This window comes from Thunnus thynnus, chromosome 11 (genome assembly GCF_963924715.1).
Source record: "Thunnus thynnus chromosome 11, fThuThy2.1, whole genome shotgun sequence".
Lineage (NCBI taxonomy): Eukaryota > Metazoa > Chordata > Actinopteri > Scombriformes > Scombridae > Thunnus > Thunnus thynnus.
The window spans coordinates 4,372,662-4,389,927 of NC_089527.1; the positions used below are offsets into that span (position 1 = coordinate 4,372,662).

Sequence of the window (17,266 nt, forward strand, 5' to 3'; positions counted from 1 at the left end):
AGAAATTCATGTGCACAGTATATTTCATTGTGAGGAAAGAAATGTCTTCTAATGTCCCAACATTTTGTTTTCTAGGGTCCCGGAGGTATCCCAGGTCCTGCTGGAGATAAGGGCAGAAGAGGACCTCTTGGTCGCAAGGTATTGAGTGGAACAAAATTTGCCATGGCTTATGTTCTTCAATAACAGGCGTGTTTCATTTATAAACACACTGGCCTAAGCCTAGCTCTCTCACATTACTGAGCACACATGTGTAGCCTATTTGAGCAAACATGAAAGCACTATAAGAAAACATCAAGGCTCCGCTGAAGATCTACTGCAAAAAAAAAAAAAAAAAAAAAGCATATGATCCTAATTAACTCTACTGAGACTGACCTGATAGCTTCAAGAAATATTCACTCTTAATTTAAAGCTTTGACATTCTCTTTGAGTATTTGGCTATTTCTGTCTCTGTCTCATTCTCTGTATGTGGTTATGTCTGCGCCTTTGTAGGGAGAGCCAGGAGAGCCCGGACCTAAAGGTGTTATAGGATCCCTTGGCCCCCGTGGAGAGTCTGTAAGAATGAAACCACCCATTTTTAGCATGTACCATCCTCTAAAACTGGTGAAAATGAAAAATAATCCTCTGGGTCTATGCTTTATAATACAATGGATGATTATTTGATCATCTTCTTTATAGTTGTTCTTGGGAAAGAGAACAGCCTTGGCAGGAGAGCTTATGATTTAAGATATAAGGCTGCAGGCTTAAGAAGCTTGCATTACTGTCATGGGTGATTTAAAGCAAGACTTATGTTGCCATGACTTTCTAAGAATGTATATGTGATGTGTTTAATCAAGTATTTTTACTGTTATTTCCTTATTCCATGTGTTCTGTCTTTAAAGAATACCAAAGCATAGTATCACATCACACTGTGATGTTGGGACAAAGAGGGAGGTGGGGAGTGGGTTGCTCTTGTTTTCCTTTTACTACCAAGAGTGCATGCAGCTGAATTAATGAGCACTCTACAAAGAAAAACATATGAGTCCAGTAATCTTTATCTTGATTTCCTTATAGGGTGAAGATGGCCGAGATGGGTTTGGTGTCGCAGGGCCCAAAGGAAGAAAGGCAAGTGAATTGTGACCTCTAGTAAAATACATATGGTGATCAGAAGGTTTGGCTTAATTTTAATTTAGGTTAAGATCAGATTTTTCATTAAATATCCAATGAAATGTAGAATGTTACAAACACCTTTCCCACCTTTCCTTTCCCAAACAGATACACACATATCCCTTCTATGCTACTAGCATAGTATTATGAAGACTGCCATGGCTTTAGCTCATTTGAAGATAGAATTATTAATGAACCACCTCACTATTACAAATCTCAAGACATATACTGTTATAGACTCATTCAATGGGGCAATTATCACAATACTTAAAGTATGTATGAATTTTATCTCTACAGGGTGATGACGGTTTCCCAGGATTCCCGGGACCAAAGGTAATGGAAAACTGACTCTTAAATACTCTTACATAGGGTAGCAAATAATGATTATTTTCACTATTGATTCATCAACTAATCGATTGGTCAATAAAATATCAAAAAACAGTAAAAAAAAAAATGAACTGCTTTGTCAGAGCAACAGTCCAAAACCTGAACATATTGAATTTATTAAAATGTAATACCATGAAAAGCAGTTAATTCTCAAAATTGAGAACCCCAACACCATTTTTGCTTCATTTATTCTCTTTACTTCCATCACTGCAGGGAGCAGCTGGTGAAGCCGGCACCAAGGGCGGACCTGGACCCAGAGGAAATCGTGGACAGAGGGTAAGCTTCGAGACCCCTTTTAGATTAAGTTAGTATATTCCAAATGCCACAATAGGTATTGTATGGTGTCACTTTGCAAAGTCCTCAAACACTCAGCTTGTTCAAGAGCAACACTGGACATAGGTTTGACGTGATACAGTAGAGGACTGGTTTTCATGTGATTCAAATATAGTGTACATTCTTGGCAGTGAGTGAGTTGAATGAGCATGTACATTAATGTTGGCACTTTGACAGATGAATAGCTCTCGGAGTGAATTATTTTTTTCACACTGTTTATTCTTTCCAGGGTGTCTCTGGGGATATTGGTCCACCCGGACAGAAAGGAGAGGTTGGATATCCTGGGGCATATGTAAGCAACTTAAAAATCTTATAATCAGTGTACATTCCTATAAATGACGCAGTGCCACCATAGCAGAATATGTGTATTCATAATTTATAATATATACTATCTTGAGTGGGCTATTTATGCTTGTATCTTCTCTTGGATTCAAACTTACAACATACAGCACATTATATATTCATTATATACTGCACAACATAATATTGTTCTTAACATGATTTAACATAAATAATAGTATTATATAAGCAGTACAAAAAACAAAGTGTTTTATTTCTCCCACCATGTCCAGCTGTTAACACAACTGTTTTTGTTCCCTCAGGGTCAGAAAGGACCGAGAGGACAAGGTGTTGTGGTAAGTGCTCATTTATCAAACTGACTAAAATTGCATTGCATGAACAAAGCTCATGAGAGCTCATGCCTGGTGTCTGTGTGTCTCTTTCAACATTTGTCTTGAAATGTCTCTTTGTCCTCAGCAATGTGACCTGGTCAAGAAGATCAGAGAAAACTGTCGTAAGTATATTTCAATATCTATCAACAATATCATACAATAACAATGATAAGCAATGATGTTTGTGTGTTTGTGTACCACAAAAAATGTCTCACCAAGTTTTGTGTCCCTCTCTTCACCAGCTTGCTGTTACGGTAAGTACATAATAAACTGTCATAGTTTTCATAGGCATATAACTATTTGAATGACTGTGTATATGCTGTATCCACTACTCTGCAGAGAACTAAATGCTCTATGTGTACTCCATTAGGTCAGCAGGAATGTCCGCTCTACCCCACTGAGTTGGCCTTTGCCCTGGATGCCTCTCAGGGCATTGGCCGTCCTATATTCAACAACATGCGTGACACAGTCCTGAGTCTTGTCGAAAACATCACCATCACTGAGAGCAACTGTCCAAGAGGAGCACGCGTTGCTTTGACCCTGTACAACAACGAAGTGACCACTGAGATCCGGTTCGCTGATAGGCTGAAGAAACGTGAACTGGTACAGCGCATTGAGGGATTGCAGCCCCTGCAGACACGCAAGGAACGCAGCATGCACACGGCCATGAAGTTTGTGGCCCATAACACCTTCAAGCGGGTGCGCAGTGGCTTCCTCACGAGGAAAGTGGCCATCTTCTTTGTCGGTAGCCAGGTCAAGGACACACAAGAAATTACGAATGCAGCTCTCCGCCTCCATGATTCTGGAATTGCCACTCTGTTCTTAGTCAGCCGTGAAGACAGACAACTTAGCAGAGCATTGCAGGTAAAACAAAACAGATACCTCAAAGGGGAACATTACAGTACACATGTTTTAAAGGCATATTTACAGTATCTGTCTTGAATGAATTAAATTATATTGTACATTGTATTTTCAACATGTTTTGCTCCTCTCTACACACCAGGTCAACAACACTGCTCTGGCCCAGGTAATTGTACTTCCCAGCGCTGGAGGTGCACAGTACAATTCAGTCCTCCAAAAGGTTATGAACTGCCATGTCTGCCTAGGTAAGAGCTCTATGTTTCGGCAGTAACAGTGACATTATAGTTGAAGCATATTGTTTCATTTTTTACTCAGTTTTTTTCAAAGATTGTCTTGATATGATTTATTGCCACCACACATCCCCCCAAAAAATCAATTCAAGATTCTTGTAGTTATTTGTTTATATTGAAAATGTAAGAAAAATAGAAAAAAGTCCCTGGTGTATGGGTAAAATTGCTTAAGCAAGCTGGATGACCCCAGTACATCCTTTTCAGACTGATCAATTTAGACATAATAAAAATCATGACAAAATATCCAAAACAAAATTCTATGTCCTCCTTTTCTAGACGTCTGCGCTCCAGACCAGATGTGTGACTATGTGCCCCCATCGGCCAGCCGAGATAAGCGATCTTTCACCACGGACGTGGATATCGACATGGCTTTTGTCATGGACAGCTCTGAGTCTACATACCCAGCCGTCTTCACTGAGATTAAACGCTACATAGCACACATGGTGGAGCACCTACAAGTGTCTTCAAATCCCAAATCATCTGTTCATCATGCTAGAGTGTCAGTGATCCAGCAAGCACCTTATGAGTTCCTTTACAACCAATCTGGCTCTCCCATTCATGTGGATATCGGCTTGACCGATCACCATTCCTCTCAGAATATTGTCAAATTCCTGCTGGAGAAGACACCGCAGCTAGAAGGTGGCCGATCACTGGTAGCGGCTATTCAATCGACAGTGGAACAGGTGTTTGAGAAGGCGCCTCTCCAACGTAACCGGAAAGTACTCGTGCTCTTTGTGACAGGAAGTGTGGAAGAGGAAGGGCAGCAGCTGGTGCGTATTGCTACTGAGATCAAGTGCAGAGGCTACTTCCTGGTCATCATGGGTGTGAGTGAAACACTGAGTGCTGGAGATGTCCGTGTCCTGTCAAGCATGGCCAGTGAGCCTTCAGATGTCTTCTTCAAGAGGCTGGACAGCCTCTCACACTTTTATGATAAACACATTCAGACCTTTGGCCAGCTTCTGCCAAAATACATCAGCAGTAAGTACACACAGATTTGAGTTTTAATGCCTTTGTGCACACTTTTTTATATAATGTTTTAGTATTAATGCCATTAATTGCATCAGGTTAATCATGTCCCTGTGAGTGAGATGCTGTGTTCTGTATTGTGTGTCTTTTCAGTCGAAAATGCTTTCTACATGTCCCCTGAAGTCTCCAAAAACTGCACGTGGTTCCAGAGTGACCAGCCACTAAAAAACCCTTTTACATCGACCCACCAACAGGAGTAAGTTTTGTGATTTTGTCATTGTTCACTGTCAATTTGTTGGAAACACTGGTGGTTAAATTCATTATTTATTGTTGCATTTATAGGAAACATCAGAAACATCAGAAACATCATGAGAATCACCAAGCAGTTCATCCAGTAAAGCACAAAGGTGAGATTGCGGATACATTAAAATGAACTTCAACTACACTAAGTGCTGTTTGATGTGTGGTTAGGTTCAAAGGTTCAATTTATTCATCCATAAGAGCATGGAAATTACAGTGCTCCTGTCCTCATCCACCCATACTGATGACCAAAATGCAGTAAATAAATACCCACATGTAAACTAAAAACAACATAAAAATGAACAAAAATGATAACGGCTATAACAGCTATGTCCCTTGTGGGATAAAAGAGAAGGTTGTCTTAACAACTATTTCTGTTTTCTTCACTGTGACTCATACATAATCAACTGCTAACACTGATGGCCCAACAATCAGCAATCAGCACCATTGTCCAATCTTCTCTCAGACTTGTTATACAGCTTCACAACAGAAAATGTACAAGTTCTTCTAAAAATATAACAGTAGATAAAAAGTAACATTATGTTAGTCATACTGACATTCACAACAACCTGTGATTTTATTTGTCCTGCGTTGATACCACTATGTCTTACCTCCCTCAGATGCAGATGAGCTACACGTCTCTAACATCACTTCCAGCAGCATTAAATTACGTTGGACCAGCCCAGACCCCAAGCTCTTTGTCTACTTTGAGGTGGTGGTGACACGGCTGAATGACCATACCCTGGCACTGAAGACCAACGTGTCAGGCACAGAGCTTACTGTGGACAACTTGGAGAGTGCTCAGTCATATCACGCTGTGGTCACAGCTCACACTGCAGATGGTCACATTGTCTCCACCCGCAAAGGCATCGTCACTACCAGTAAGGCCACAAGCAAAAATATGAAAATATAAACACAAGAGATTGCAAGAGGTTGACTCCCTGCTAGCATACACACATTTCAGGACAGTGGAAAATGGGGAGTGAAGATAATAATCAAAAACTCAGGCAGTTGTTATTGTGCCTGAACTACTTTGCAGGATTCATTGCATTATTTTAACTGCTCCATAAATACTTATTTCACTTTGACAGAAGCAGCAGAGCATAAACCAGCCAGCCAAGGTACCAGTACTGTAAATACCACACCACTGGACAGACCAGAGACTGGTGAGCATACCATTTAGATGCATATCATATTTGCTTTAACCTGTAATTTTATTTTTACAATAATAATGCTTATCACAGTTTATACGTTATATCATATCATAATTTTTATGTTATTTCTGACGACCTCTGACCTCATCAGCCATCAGTGGTGATGCACTTTAAATTTTCAGCATAAATCCTTTTTTTTTCTCCACATTCACATTTGGTGCATTAAAGCTAATGGTCTCTCGCTTCATTACAGTACAGCTGTAAAAAAAAAAGCAATATTTCAGCTGAACCACTACACAAATGTGCTATTAATAAACTCACTAGTACATGCCAGAATATGCTGTTGGTTTCTCAGGAAAACTTATGGAATCTACAACTCAAGCAACAAAACAACTGAGGTTGTAATATGTGTAAGAATAAATGCTTAGTTGGAAAATAGAAGCACTGAAGAGGATTTACAATGTACATATTTACTTCACTTTTAGGAGTGAAGCTTTGCAGCTGCTGTAAAGCTTCACTCCTAAAGTAGAAGGCACAAAACCTAACATCTTTACTGGCTTAAATTCAGGCGGTTCTGTGAAGAGGAAAGCTTCTGCACTTGCACAAACATTCAAATATTGTTTTAAGAAAAGTCGCCTTTAGTATAAAAGTTAGTCATTTAACTGAGTTCTGTATTTTGATACCCCCAATGTCAGCATTTTATTTTATAAGCACTCTGCAATTTACAGTATGTTGTCCCACAGAGGAAATGACAGATAATGCAGCCAAGACCCCAGTGGGTTCTGTGTTTTCTCATAATTTGAAGTATTTCTGGGGTCGACTTATGGGACTTGTCACATGCAGATAACCTGAACCACACAGCCCTGAGAATCCTAGATGACTAGAATGAACTAACATTAAACAGTAGCTGTAATTACAACTAACTCATTTTTCATTTCACCTACCTTTCTTTCTACTCATTTTCTACTTTTAATTTTCAAATACCCAAACTCTTAATAATGCCCTCTGGAGAATGTCATGTCATGTTGAATGCAATTTTCTTCCCTGCAAGAATGAACCATATCAGCACTAAGACTCATTTGACCCAACCAGACCCTTTTGAATACCTCTAAGCTTGTACTGTAGTATGAATTAAGCCATTACCAGCAACTTGTTTTTTAACAGCGCAACTGAGTAACTGCTGTATGCCTGATGTAGTTGTACATGAAACTTTAACACAAACTCATCCTCTCTCTCTGTCTGTTCTCCACCACTGCTGTTGTTTTTGCATGTTCTAATGAATGAATTTGCAGACCCATGCTCATTTGACTATGACGCTGGAATGCCATGCAAAGACTATCAGGCTAAGTGGTTCTTTGACAGAAGGTACAGCGTCTGTAGCCAGTTCTGGTATGGAGGTTGTGGAGGCAATGACAATAGGTTCGACACTGAGGCCCTCTGCTTGAAACGCTGCATGAGGTCAGGTAAGTGGTTGTTGCTGCCAGGCTCACTGAGGGAATGTGCTGCGTCCTGGTGTGATTGTGTAATCTAACGCAGCATATGATGAGCTTCAACCCCAGATACAAAACCTACAATTGTCAGTTTGCTAAACCCCCAACAGCAACTGCTTGATCCTCCTGTAGTTTAGAAACTGTGACCTGGCACAGCAGGCCTGTCAAGGTTTGGATCATTCCACATGCCAAAATGGTGTGCTTTAATAAGTGTTTTTAAGTTTTTAACATCTTTCCAAAACCAAAGACACAAGAGCAAAAGTGTGTTTATTATGCCTTGCTAAGTAGCTACCTACAGAAGTAACCTAGTGTTATTTCTAGAGGCAGGAGGCTTGTCATTAGCTAACCATATTATGATACTGGGTTACAGGTTACTTCAGAAAAATACCTGCTCAGGACTGGAAAATTCACTGCATAGGAGCCAATGTGCTATCATCATCCTCAAAGCCTTTTCTCCTTTAAAAGTGAAGCATACTGTTTTAAGGATTATGTTAGAACAAATAACATTTACATTACATTTACATTCATAATACTATACTGTAATACTAGTTGTACCCTGCAATACACAAACAATTATGTAAATTGTTTTCATGTCCACAAAATGTAACTTTTAGCCTGGGACATGTAGGCTAAAAGCTAGCCTTGGTCTTTTAGCCTGATATCATGTATGTAGCCATGATGTGTATATTTAAGAACCTTTTACAAGTGTCTCATTTAAAAATGTATCAGCTGGAAATACTATTAAAAAGTCTGCTGGAGTTTTAGCATTAGCATTAGCCTTCACTAGTAAACTGCAACTGATAAAATCTACCTGACACAGTCGTCATTTGAGGAGACGATGAGATTATTTCAGATTCAGATGAAACGTCCCTTTACCTATTAAGTGTGTGATTGAAGACCAGTTGTTAAAAAAAATGACTGAATTTTGAGCACTAAATCTGCCACTGTTACAGTCAATTAAAAACAGCTAAACAAATTTTACACTTATACTTGACATAATGTTTTATATTTTAAAGAGGAGATAGTAAAATGATAGTAAAAATGTCCTTTAAGCTGACTAAATGAGTTATTCGGAAAATGAGGATTCCATCTGCATACAGAAGAATAAGTGTGCTGTGGAGTTTAAGTAGAAGTGAAACTGCCAATGTTGGATCATTTGTGACAGATAATGGAGATTGCATCTGAGTAAATATCTGGACATTTATATCCACAGTGCACTTGAAACCATGTTGGTGAAAGTCTGCTCCTTTTAAGATTTATATTTGATTGTTTCCACAGTGCCAGAGTCAAAGCCTCAGCCCAAAGTGCAACAGGTTGAGCAGGTGGAGATCCTCCCGGCTCCTGGTAAGATCTGATAAACACTCACTGAAACACCTTGAATAATATGGCCTATAATGTTACTGTTCCTTCCCTTCTAACACCCTGTTTTGAAGACATAACTGACTTTGATGTGAGTGTATATATGCAAATGTTTGCCAATATGAAAGAAAAAAAGCACTTCCTTCCTGGTCTAGTTTAAACAAGCGAATCCACATCCTCAAACACAATTTAAATCAGACCTTTTCAGACCACATCTGATGTTGGGCATATATTTGGACAACAAATCACCAGCGTTATACGTTATATCACTGTTGCATAATTCAATTTTCTCCAACTGTGCTCACTTTGCAAAACAAGAGGTCCTTTGTATTCAACTGCAGACCCGCCCACCTCCCCTATTGCCTTGACTGACGGAACAAGTGAAACACCAAGCATGGAAAAATGAGAAGGTTATACATTTGTCACAGTAGTGAGCCAAGTCATAACCACGGAGAAAATGAATGGAAAGCCTTGTTCACTGGTTCATTGTTTTTTGGGGGGGGGTTTTGGCAGCAGCCCTCACACAAAACAAGTTCAATTTGTCAGTACCTCATTAGTGCTGGAGTAAATTGGCACAAGATACTTACAGTAATGCAGAATGTACCCGAAACCAAATGTGCTGTATCTCATGACTATGGAAGAAGTCTGCTGGGTTGGAAGTGCTTTTGTTCTTTCCTTGAAACATTTATAGGCATTATACAGTTTTCCATTCCACAACACAAACAGGTCACTGTACTCATCTTCATCTCTTCCTTACTACCCATTATGTATAATGGTAATGATATCTTTACTGCTGATTGCACCCTTTCATTCAGGGTATTTATAGTAACTTAAAGCATAGAGCATTGCCAGAAAGTTGCACATGCTGTCATACCTTTACTGATTGCTATTCTTTCTCACGTCCTTCACAGCGGCCTCTACAGCTGTGGACATTTGCCAGCTTCCCAAAGAGGAAGGTACTTGTGCCAAATTTGTCCTCAAGTGGCACTATGATGCCCCCAGCAAGAGCTGCACACGCTTCTGGTACGGAGGCTGCGGTGGAAACCAGAATCGCTTTGACTCACATGAGCAGTGTGAAAAGGCTTGTGGAAAACGAGGTACATATTCAAAATAGTAATTTTTTTTTGTGTCAACAAATCTAATGTGCAGAGTCAAACCAACAATGAATTGATCTACTTACAAGTAATGTGTGTGTATCCAAAGTCTGATATACCTCCATTGTTATCCAAAAACTATTAAAAAAGAAGATACTAAAAATAAGAAATAAAGAACTATTGTGTAAGCAATGCATCAGTGCCATACGTTCAGGATTGTTTGGTAAAAAGGTGCCACTTCGATTATTAATTCAGTTATAATTCGGTGCAGTCACTGTTAGATTACAGTAGTTGTCAAAGTGTTTGAAACATAATCTTAATACGAGGCTAACCAAGTTTTTCTTTTCCTTTTCTCACCAGCACCCGTCAAACAAGGAGTCATCGCTGCGATAAGAACATAGGACAAAAAGTACAAACATGGCCAGCTTTTACCTCTGTGTAGGGGATTCTGAGGAGAAACATCCAACATGGCCATACCATAAGGATGCAATACCAAAGCAATGGTGGATGCACTGGATTCCACAAAAATAGACTTTATCCCCCAAATTCTTGAAATAGTCTTTTTCACAGCAAGAAGGAAGGCAACACGATTTGCTGCATGATTTGTTTTAACCTACTGGTGCTACATAGTATGTATGTTTTAAAAGATGGAGTTGTTAAGTGCATTCAGTGTTGTAATGTCAAGTTTCCTGGAACATCATATGAGTATTTTTTAAAATGCAGTTTTATAATTAAGCAAGAAACATATATGAATATCTTGGACAAAGATTAGCAATAAATCATTACACGCAGGACTGGCATTAATCAATGCAGTAATCTCTTTTTTTATATGTATTTTTACATTCCACATTCACATAGCAACATTGGCTTTCATATTTTTTTTCACTTGATCCCTGTGGAATCATTCCTTCACTATGTCACAGAATCCATAGCAATGTTTACACAAGTCTTGTATGGCGGTGTGTGTATTAAAATGACAGTGACCAGCTGTTAGGATGCAAAAAATATTAATGTAACGTTAAGTGCACTTCTGGATCCACTGCCTCAAACACACAAGTTCCAGCTATTGAAATATGGAATGTACTTGTCAAGCTGTTTTTATTTTTGGTTTAAATGAAATTTGTGTTTCATCTGGGTATAGGAGAAATAAAAGTGAACTAGACTTTCTAATAAACATGAGCAACTGATTCATTTCTTTCTTGTTTTGAATTAAGTCTTAGGAAGTACAAAGGAAGTACACACATATATTTATAGTAACTGAAGATTGCATAAAACCAGAAGCTAATTGAAATCCATGAATGTCATCTTTCATTTATTTTAAAGGGGTTTAAAATGAGGGGATGAGGGTTCACATTACTGCTCACATTACATTCAATTGTCAGTTATTTTTTTAGTGTTTAGTTGTTGGGTTTTTTAATACCAGTAATTACATGGTTTTCTTATTTTTGTAGATAAGTTCTGTCTTAGTACAATAGTCACATGCCCATATGTACAATTAAATACTTTCTGGTTGCAATTGTTTCCTGTGTCCATGCTAGCCTCAAAGACAGCCTTTCCTAAAGTGATGTCAATGTAAGAGATGAAAAACAAAATCCACAGTCCTCTTTCTTTGCAAAATTGCACTCTAAAGTTCAGCTGAAGCTAATATGAGGCCTCAGCAGTTCGAGTTAGACAAATCGAGTGTGTCAATCTTCCAAAACCTTGAGCCCTTTTAGAATGAGGTTACCACTCTGTGCCTCAACAGACAGTGTCTGCTTTCTAAGCTACAGCAGAAGGAAAGTATCACAAAGAAGGAATTTTATACTAAAGGGATTGTAACACTGGAAGATCTCCACTTGATCTGTCTGACTCAGACTGATGAAGCCATAAAATTAGCTTTGACGGGAAAAGGACTGTGGACCTTTCCCCTCAATCACTTGAAATTGCTCTGCTATGGACAAGAGAAACAATTAAAGTGAACAAAATCTCTTGAAATGCACATACAGTATGAGCATATGAGTATTATTTTAGGACACACTTGAAGAAATGAACACAAATATCCTTTAAACCCCCCCATAAATATTTATCTTTGTAAATGACCGATTCCATCAAAGCATCATTAAACAAGTATCAAAACAAAATTCTTTTAAGACTACTTAGGAAAATTTCATTGGCACAAAAGTGTAAGTGCTACATGCTGTCTCTGAAGAAGAGAAAAGCCTCATAAAATATAATACAGTAACGTCTCTGTCTCTGCCTTCTGCTTGTGAGATTGGTTTGACTTCCTGGGTCAGGAGCCAATAAGCAGAGTCGAAGAGGACATCAGGAAACTACCTACACCTGAGTGGTTGAGGCCTCAGCATATTTAAGTGACTTTAATGATACCCTCTCTCTCTTCTCTTCCTCCCAGGCCTCCACCAGTGAGTTTGCTTAGGGTTTTGTTTGCATGCATCACACACTACACTCATCCACACACTCCATTCATAAGTGACCAGGCTGACTAATATTATTATATTGTTTTATCTTAAGTTGACAATAAATGTCATTTTCACAAAATGTATTCATTTATTGTTTATTATTGTCACTGACCCTGAGCCAGATAATACCCCCAGTAGCAGCATTAGAGTAAGAAACGAGGTGCAGGAAATATTTTAGGGCTTTGGAGTATGGAAGTGGAAGCTTCTTCTTTATTCTAACAGCATTATGCTGAATCAAAGCCCAACGTTTCAAGTTATACCTTCATCAGGGGCCAAACAAGAATAATAAACCATTTTATATACAGTTGTGCTCATAAGTTTACATACCCTGGCAGAATCTGTAAGATGTGCACCATTCATAGTGACCATAAAGTTCAATTTTGGTCTCATCACTCCAAATAACTTTGTTCCAGTAGTTTGGAGGCTTGTCTAGGTGCTGTTTGGCACATTGTAAGCGGGCTGTTTTGTGGCGTTAACGGCTTTTTTCTGGCAACTTGACTGCGCATCCCATTTTTGTTCAAGTACCTCCTACCCTACTTTCAGCTGACGTTGCATGTGGGTTTTTCTCTGCAACCTGAACAATTTTCCTGGCAATTGTGGCTGAAATCTTTGTTGTTCTACCTGACCGTGGCTTGCTACCAACAGAACCCTTAATTTTCCACTTCTTTATCAGGGCTTGAACACTACTGATTGCCATTTTCAAATCTTTTTATATCCTTTTCCTGATTTATAAAGTTCAACTACCTTTTCTCACAGGGCCTTTGACAGTTCTTTTGCTTTCCTCATGGCTCCGTATCCAGTAAAGTCAGCACAGCCCTGGATGAAATTGGCTCTCAAGAGCTGAGAAACTCATTGACTATTTATACACAGACACTAATTACAATCAAACAAATCACAGGTGTGGAAACTTACCCTTCATAGCCATTTAAACCTGTGTGTGTCAACTTGTGTGTATATTATCAGGTCAAACATTCAAGGGTATGTAAACTTTTGATCAGGGCCATTTTGGTGATTTCAGTTATCAATTTAAAAAGGGCACAAACAATTATGTGAAAATAAATGGCTTCACCACTGCTTGACCACTATCCCTAAATAAAGCATGATAAGTCATATTTTCCAAAAAATGGCCAATATTTCACAAATTCTACCAGGGTATGTAAACTTATGAGCACAACTGTGCATCACATAAGGCATCCTTTAGAATAATTACATAATTCAGTAATCAAGCCATCATCTTTGTCACCTGTATTGTAACCTGTTTGCTTTACATATTATAGCACCATCTTCTGGTTGAATTAAAACAAACCAGCCAAGAGAACAAACAAAAAAATCTAATTCCAGTATGATTTCCAACAAATTAGTATTAAAGCTAAATATCAATTAAACTTAAATTTTAAGGAAACACTTCAAGTCTAGCTCTTCATTCAGTCCACTTTCACCTTCATGTTTCAAATGCAATAGATGCAGAGGGCCACCTCACTTAATGCAGTTCACTTTCTTAATGCCTTGAAGCCATAGACTAGAAAATGTTTTGCTACAGGAGAAGTTAGATCCTGTCTCCTAATAGTGCTTTTGAGTTCTGAAATCTGAATCATATCAAGCCACATGGACATTTTAGCATGTGATCAACCTCACTAGTGGCACATGTAATACATTCCTGAGATTTGACCGTCAAATCAAATCTTATATCCTCAAAAACATACTTTAAAATTGAAGTTCCACCAACATACAGTATAAACCCTCAGGAACCTTCCATTATATTCTATTTAGTATAAAGCAGTATGTGTGTTTCTTATCCAGACTTAGTGATTAGTTGTGAATCTGATTCAGTACAAACAACAACAGTTTATTTTGTTTTTCAGAGTCTTTAATGCTTATACCAAATAATTATATACATGTTTTCACTCTGGTAAATACATATAAGCCCTGCCACTGGGGATATTAGACATATTTATCAGAAGCCTTTGGTTCTGTTACAAAAGATTTCCTCATGTATGAGACCATCTGATGAAGTCACATTTCCTTGTTAGCAGAGCATCTTGTTTTTATTATTCCAGAAAGTCTGTGTGATACACCCACATACAAGAGAAACTTCACAGAGCAGAGACATTTAATTCCATTTATGTTTCTTATATTCTAAAGAAGGCGCCTAGACGCTGAAACGTCTGTCTTGCTCAGCCGTGTAATTTAATAATAACAGATTTCTGAGACATCTTTCAGAGTGCAAAAGCTTTTTTGACTTTTGATTGTTTCTCATATTATTAAATGTCCTCCTCATCACAATAAAGACAATAATTCAGAAGCACAAGTCAGAGAAAGGCTTTTGAACTATTGACTTCTCTCTAACATTTATTTTGTGAGTGGTGACTGTCATAATTTAGACCGTTTTCACAGGTTCATCCATATTTTTTTTCCTATTATAAACTCTGTGTTCAGGCAAATCTTGTCAGGTAATTACTCTAATAATTTATTGCCGCCAGCTGTGGTTTGGTGATACTGAACACACAGATGAAGATTTCAGCCTGAGAGGTTTATATAATTTTAGATAGACATATAACCTAATCTAACCTTGTGAGCTGAAGCCAGGCTGCACCTGCACCTCCTCTCCCATTAAAACTGTCCAGCCACTCAGAGACCAAAACTAACGGTGTGTTTGTGTAATTTTTAACTTGCAAGTCAAACATCACTAGATTTACTACCAGTGAATTTGCTGAAAGTAAGTAAATACTGGGAGCAGTTGTATGACCAAGTAACTAGCACTATATCCAGTTAAAGTGTAAATATTTAACAATGTCTAAAAGTTGCTACGAAGAACCATTTACATACAGTGACATTTTAAAATGGTCTACAGTTTGCCTTCAATCCTGCATTCGTATGGAAAAAAAAACAAAAAGAAAACCTGGAAAAATGTTGTAGAATAGTGATGAATTGTTGGGCTACAGATTACACTGAGAGTTTAAAGAAGAATTTAGACAGAAATGTTCACAGACTGCCAACATTTAAGACAGGAGACGTACATTTTTTTGAAAAGGCCTTTATATCATTAACTAATGGAGAACACGTTTCTCTGAGAGAAACCAGGGATGAAGCTACCACTGAAGACTCTGAGGTCATGTTCTCAGCAACAACTTTTAACAACTATTGTAGAAATTGTTCTACAATATCTAACAAATTGCATGTAGTAGGTTCTTTAGCAATAAAGAAAAAATAAATAAAATGAAGGGAAATATCTTCCAGTAATAATAATAATGTTGTTTTTTCTTTTGTGTCTTATCAAAGATGGACAGCACTGGAGGAATTCATACTTCAGTAATTCAGTAACAACAACAAAAAAACAACAACATATACTTGTGACTTGTGATAGTACTTGTGATATTGACACACTGACCTGCTTTAAAATATGACCAGGTGTCTTTATACCTTCAGGCCTTGAAGCCACATTTTCTGGCCACATTTCCAGTCTTACAGACCGCTGATTGTTTTTGTACTTTGTGGTTATAATTGTCAATTTCCATCAACCTTTTAAAAACGATATTCATTTGCTTTCCTCTTGGCATGCAGCAGCCACAGAAAGTTTGTTTCACTACTCAATGGTGGTCCAAAGGGTTGAAAATCTCATAACTTACACCGTGGTTATTGCTGATCATTACTGTTTACAACATCAAAGTGTTTTATTTGGCCAGTTTTATAAGCTAAAATCAATACATAATATTTAGCCACTACAAAAATGACAATTCTTGCCAATATACTCCAAGCTGTTTGAACAAGGATACAGACCTCCCCTCAGAGATCAGACCTAAATCATGCATAAACAAATAAAACGATAAGAGGTTTGTGCTTTGTCACAGTATGAGGAGGAGACAATTTGGTCAGTGAATTTAAAAGGCCTAGGGATATGTCCTCTTTTCAACCCCAACAAAACTTCCAGATGTTATATCTCCTGGGGTGTTTGAAATAGTATCACTGTTTTGATAAACTCTCCTGATTTCCTCTCGTACCATCACTTTACTTCACTATTTCATCGCCGCTTCAGTTCACACCACTATCATAATAACGTTTTCCAACATGCAACAAACCGCCTGGAACTCGAAATGATGAGTTAAACAAATTGCAGCATATTGTGATTAAAAGAAGATTTATGTAAGCAGTTTGTTTACTTTTAAGGCCTTTTCTCAAAGCTGGTGCTGTGTCATAATTTACTTATTTGAAAAACTTATCTCTACCATCTGATTTCTTCCTAAACAAGATTTTGTGCATCTTCTGTAAGCAAGCTTTTCTTCACGTTTTGTGGAACTTTTACTGGAAGATCTTTCTCATTAATGATGCAGAACTGGCTTGGAAACATTTTCATGATCCGTTTACCAATATTATAAATAAACATGCAAAGGAGTGAAAGGCCAAAACAATCCATGGTTTTCCCCCTCAACTGTTCAGTGTACTAAAAGAAAGGGATGCTGTGTGGGCTACGGCCAGAAAATCCAAATCTCAGGCTGATTTTTAGACAGCTCCGAAATCGCTTTACCTCTTTTATCAAAAACTAAATCCGAGTTCAACCTTTCTAAAATTACCGGAAACTGAAATGATCCTAAGAAATTTTGGAAAGTAATAGAATCTTCATGTGGGAGTGTAACCACGAATGAGTTGCCAGCCTGCATTGTAAAAGACTCATGTGCTCTACCTGATACATCAGTCATTCTTAACGGCTTTAATGATTATTTTGTTTCTTCAGATTCTTTATTTGAGTCTTTACTGTTTTAGATCC

The 17,266-nt window shown here is 38.1% G+C and overlaps 1 protein-coding gene across 1 annotated transcript in view; it reads left to right on the forward strand.

The window, feature by feature from the left end:
• col6a3 (collagen, type VI, alpha 3) overlaps positions 1–11,235 on the forward strand; it is a 78,262-nt gene extending 67,027 nt beyond the window's left edge. Inside the window, exons 86-105 of the mRNA XM_067602796.1 lie at positions 76–138; positions 490–552; positions 1,051–1,101; positions 1,441–1,476; positions 1,744–1,806; positions 2,093–2,155; positions 2,466–2,498; positions 2,620–2,656; positions 2,777–2,788; positions 2,905–3,398; positions 3,538–3,640; positions 3,962–4,663; positions 4,805–4,907; positions 4,994–5,058; positions 5,572–5,832; positions 6,043–6,117; positions 7,398–7,568; positions 8,874–8,939; positions 9,866–10,051; positions 10,409–11,235. Coding sequence (XP_067458897.1) covers positions 76–138; positions 490–552; positions 1,051–1,101; positions 1,441–1,476; positions 1,744–1,806; positions 2,093–2,155; positions 2,466–2,498; positions 2,620–2,656; positions 2,777–2,788; positions 2,905–3,398; positions 3,538–3,640; positions 3,962–4,663; positions 4,805–4,907; positions 4,994–5,058; positions 5,572–5,832; positions 6,043–6,117; positions 7,398–7,568; positions 8,874–8,939; positions 9,866–10,051; positions 10,409–10,449 — 2,688 coding nt within the window. The 3' untranslated portion in view covers positions 10,450–11,235. The remainder of the gene's footprint in view (positions 1–75; positions 139–489; positions 553–1,050; positions 1,102–1,440; positions 1,477–1,743; positions 1,807–2,092; positions 2,156–2,465; positions 2,499–2,619; positions 2,657–2,776; positions 2,789–2,904; positions 3,399–3,537; positions 3,641–3,961; positions 4,664–4,804; positions 4,908–4,993; positions 5,059–5,571; positions 5,833–6,042; positions 6,118–7,397; positions 7,569–8,873; positions 8,940–9,865; positions 10,052–10,408) is intronic.
• The last annotated feature ends 6,031 nt before the right edge of the window (positions 11,236–17,266 follow it).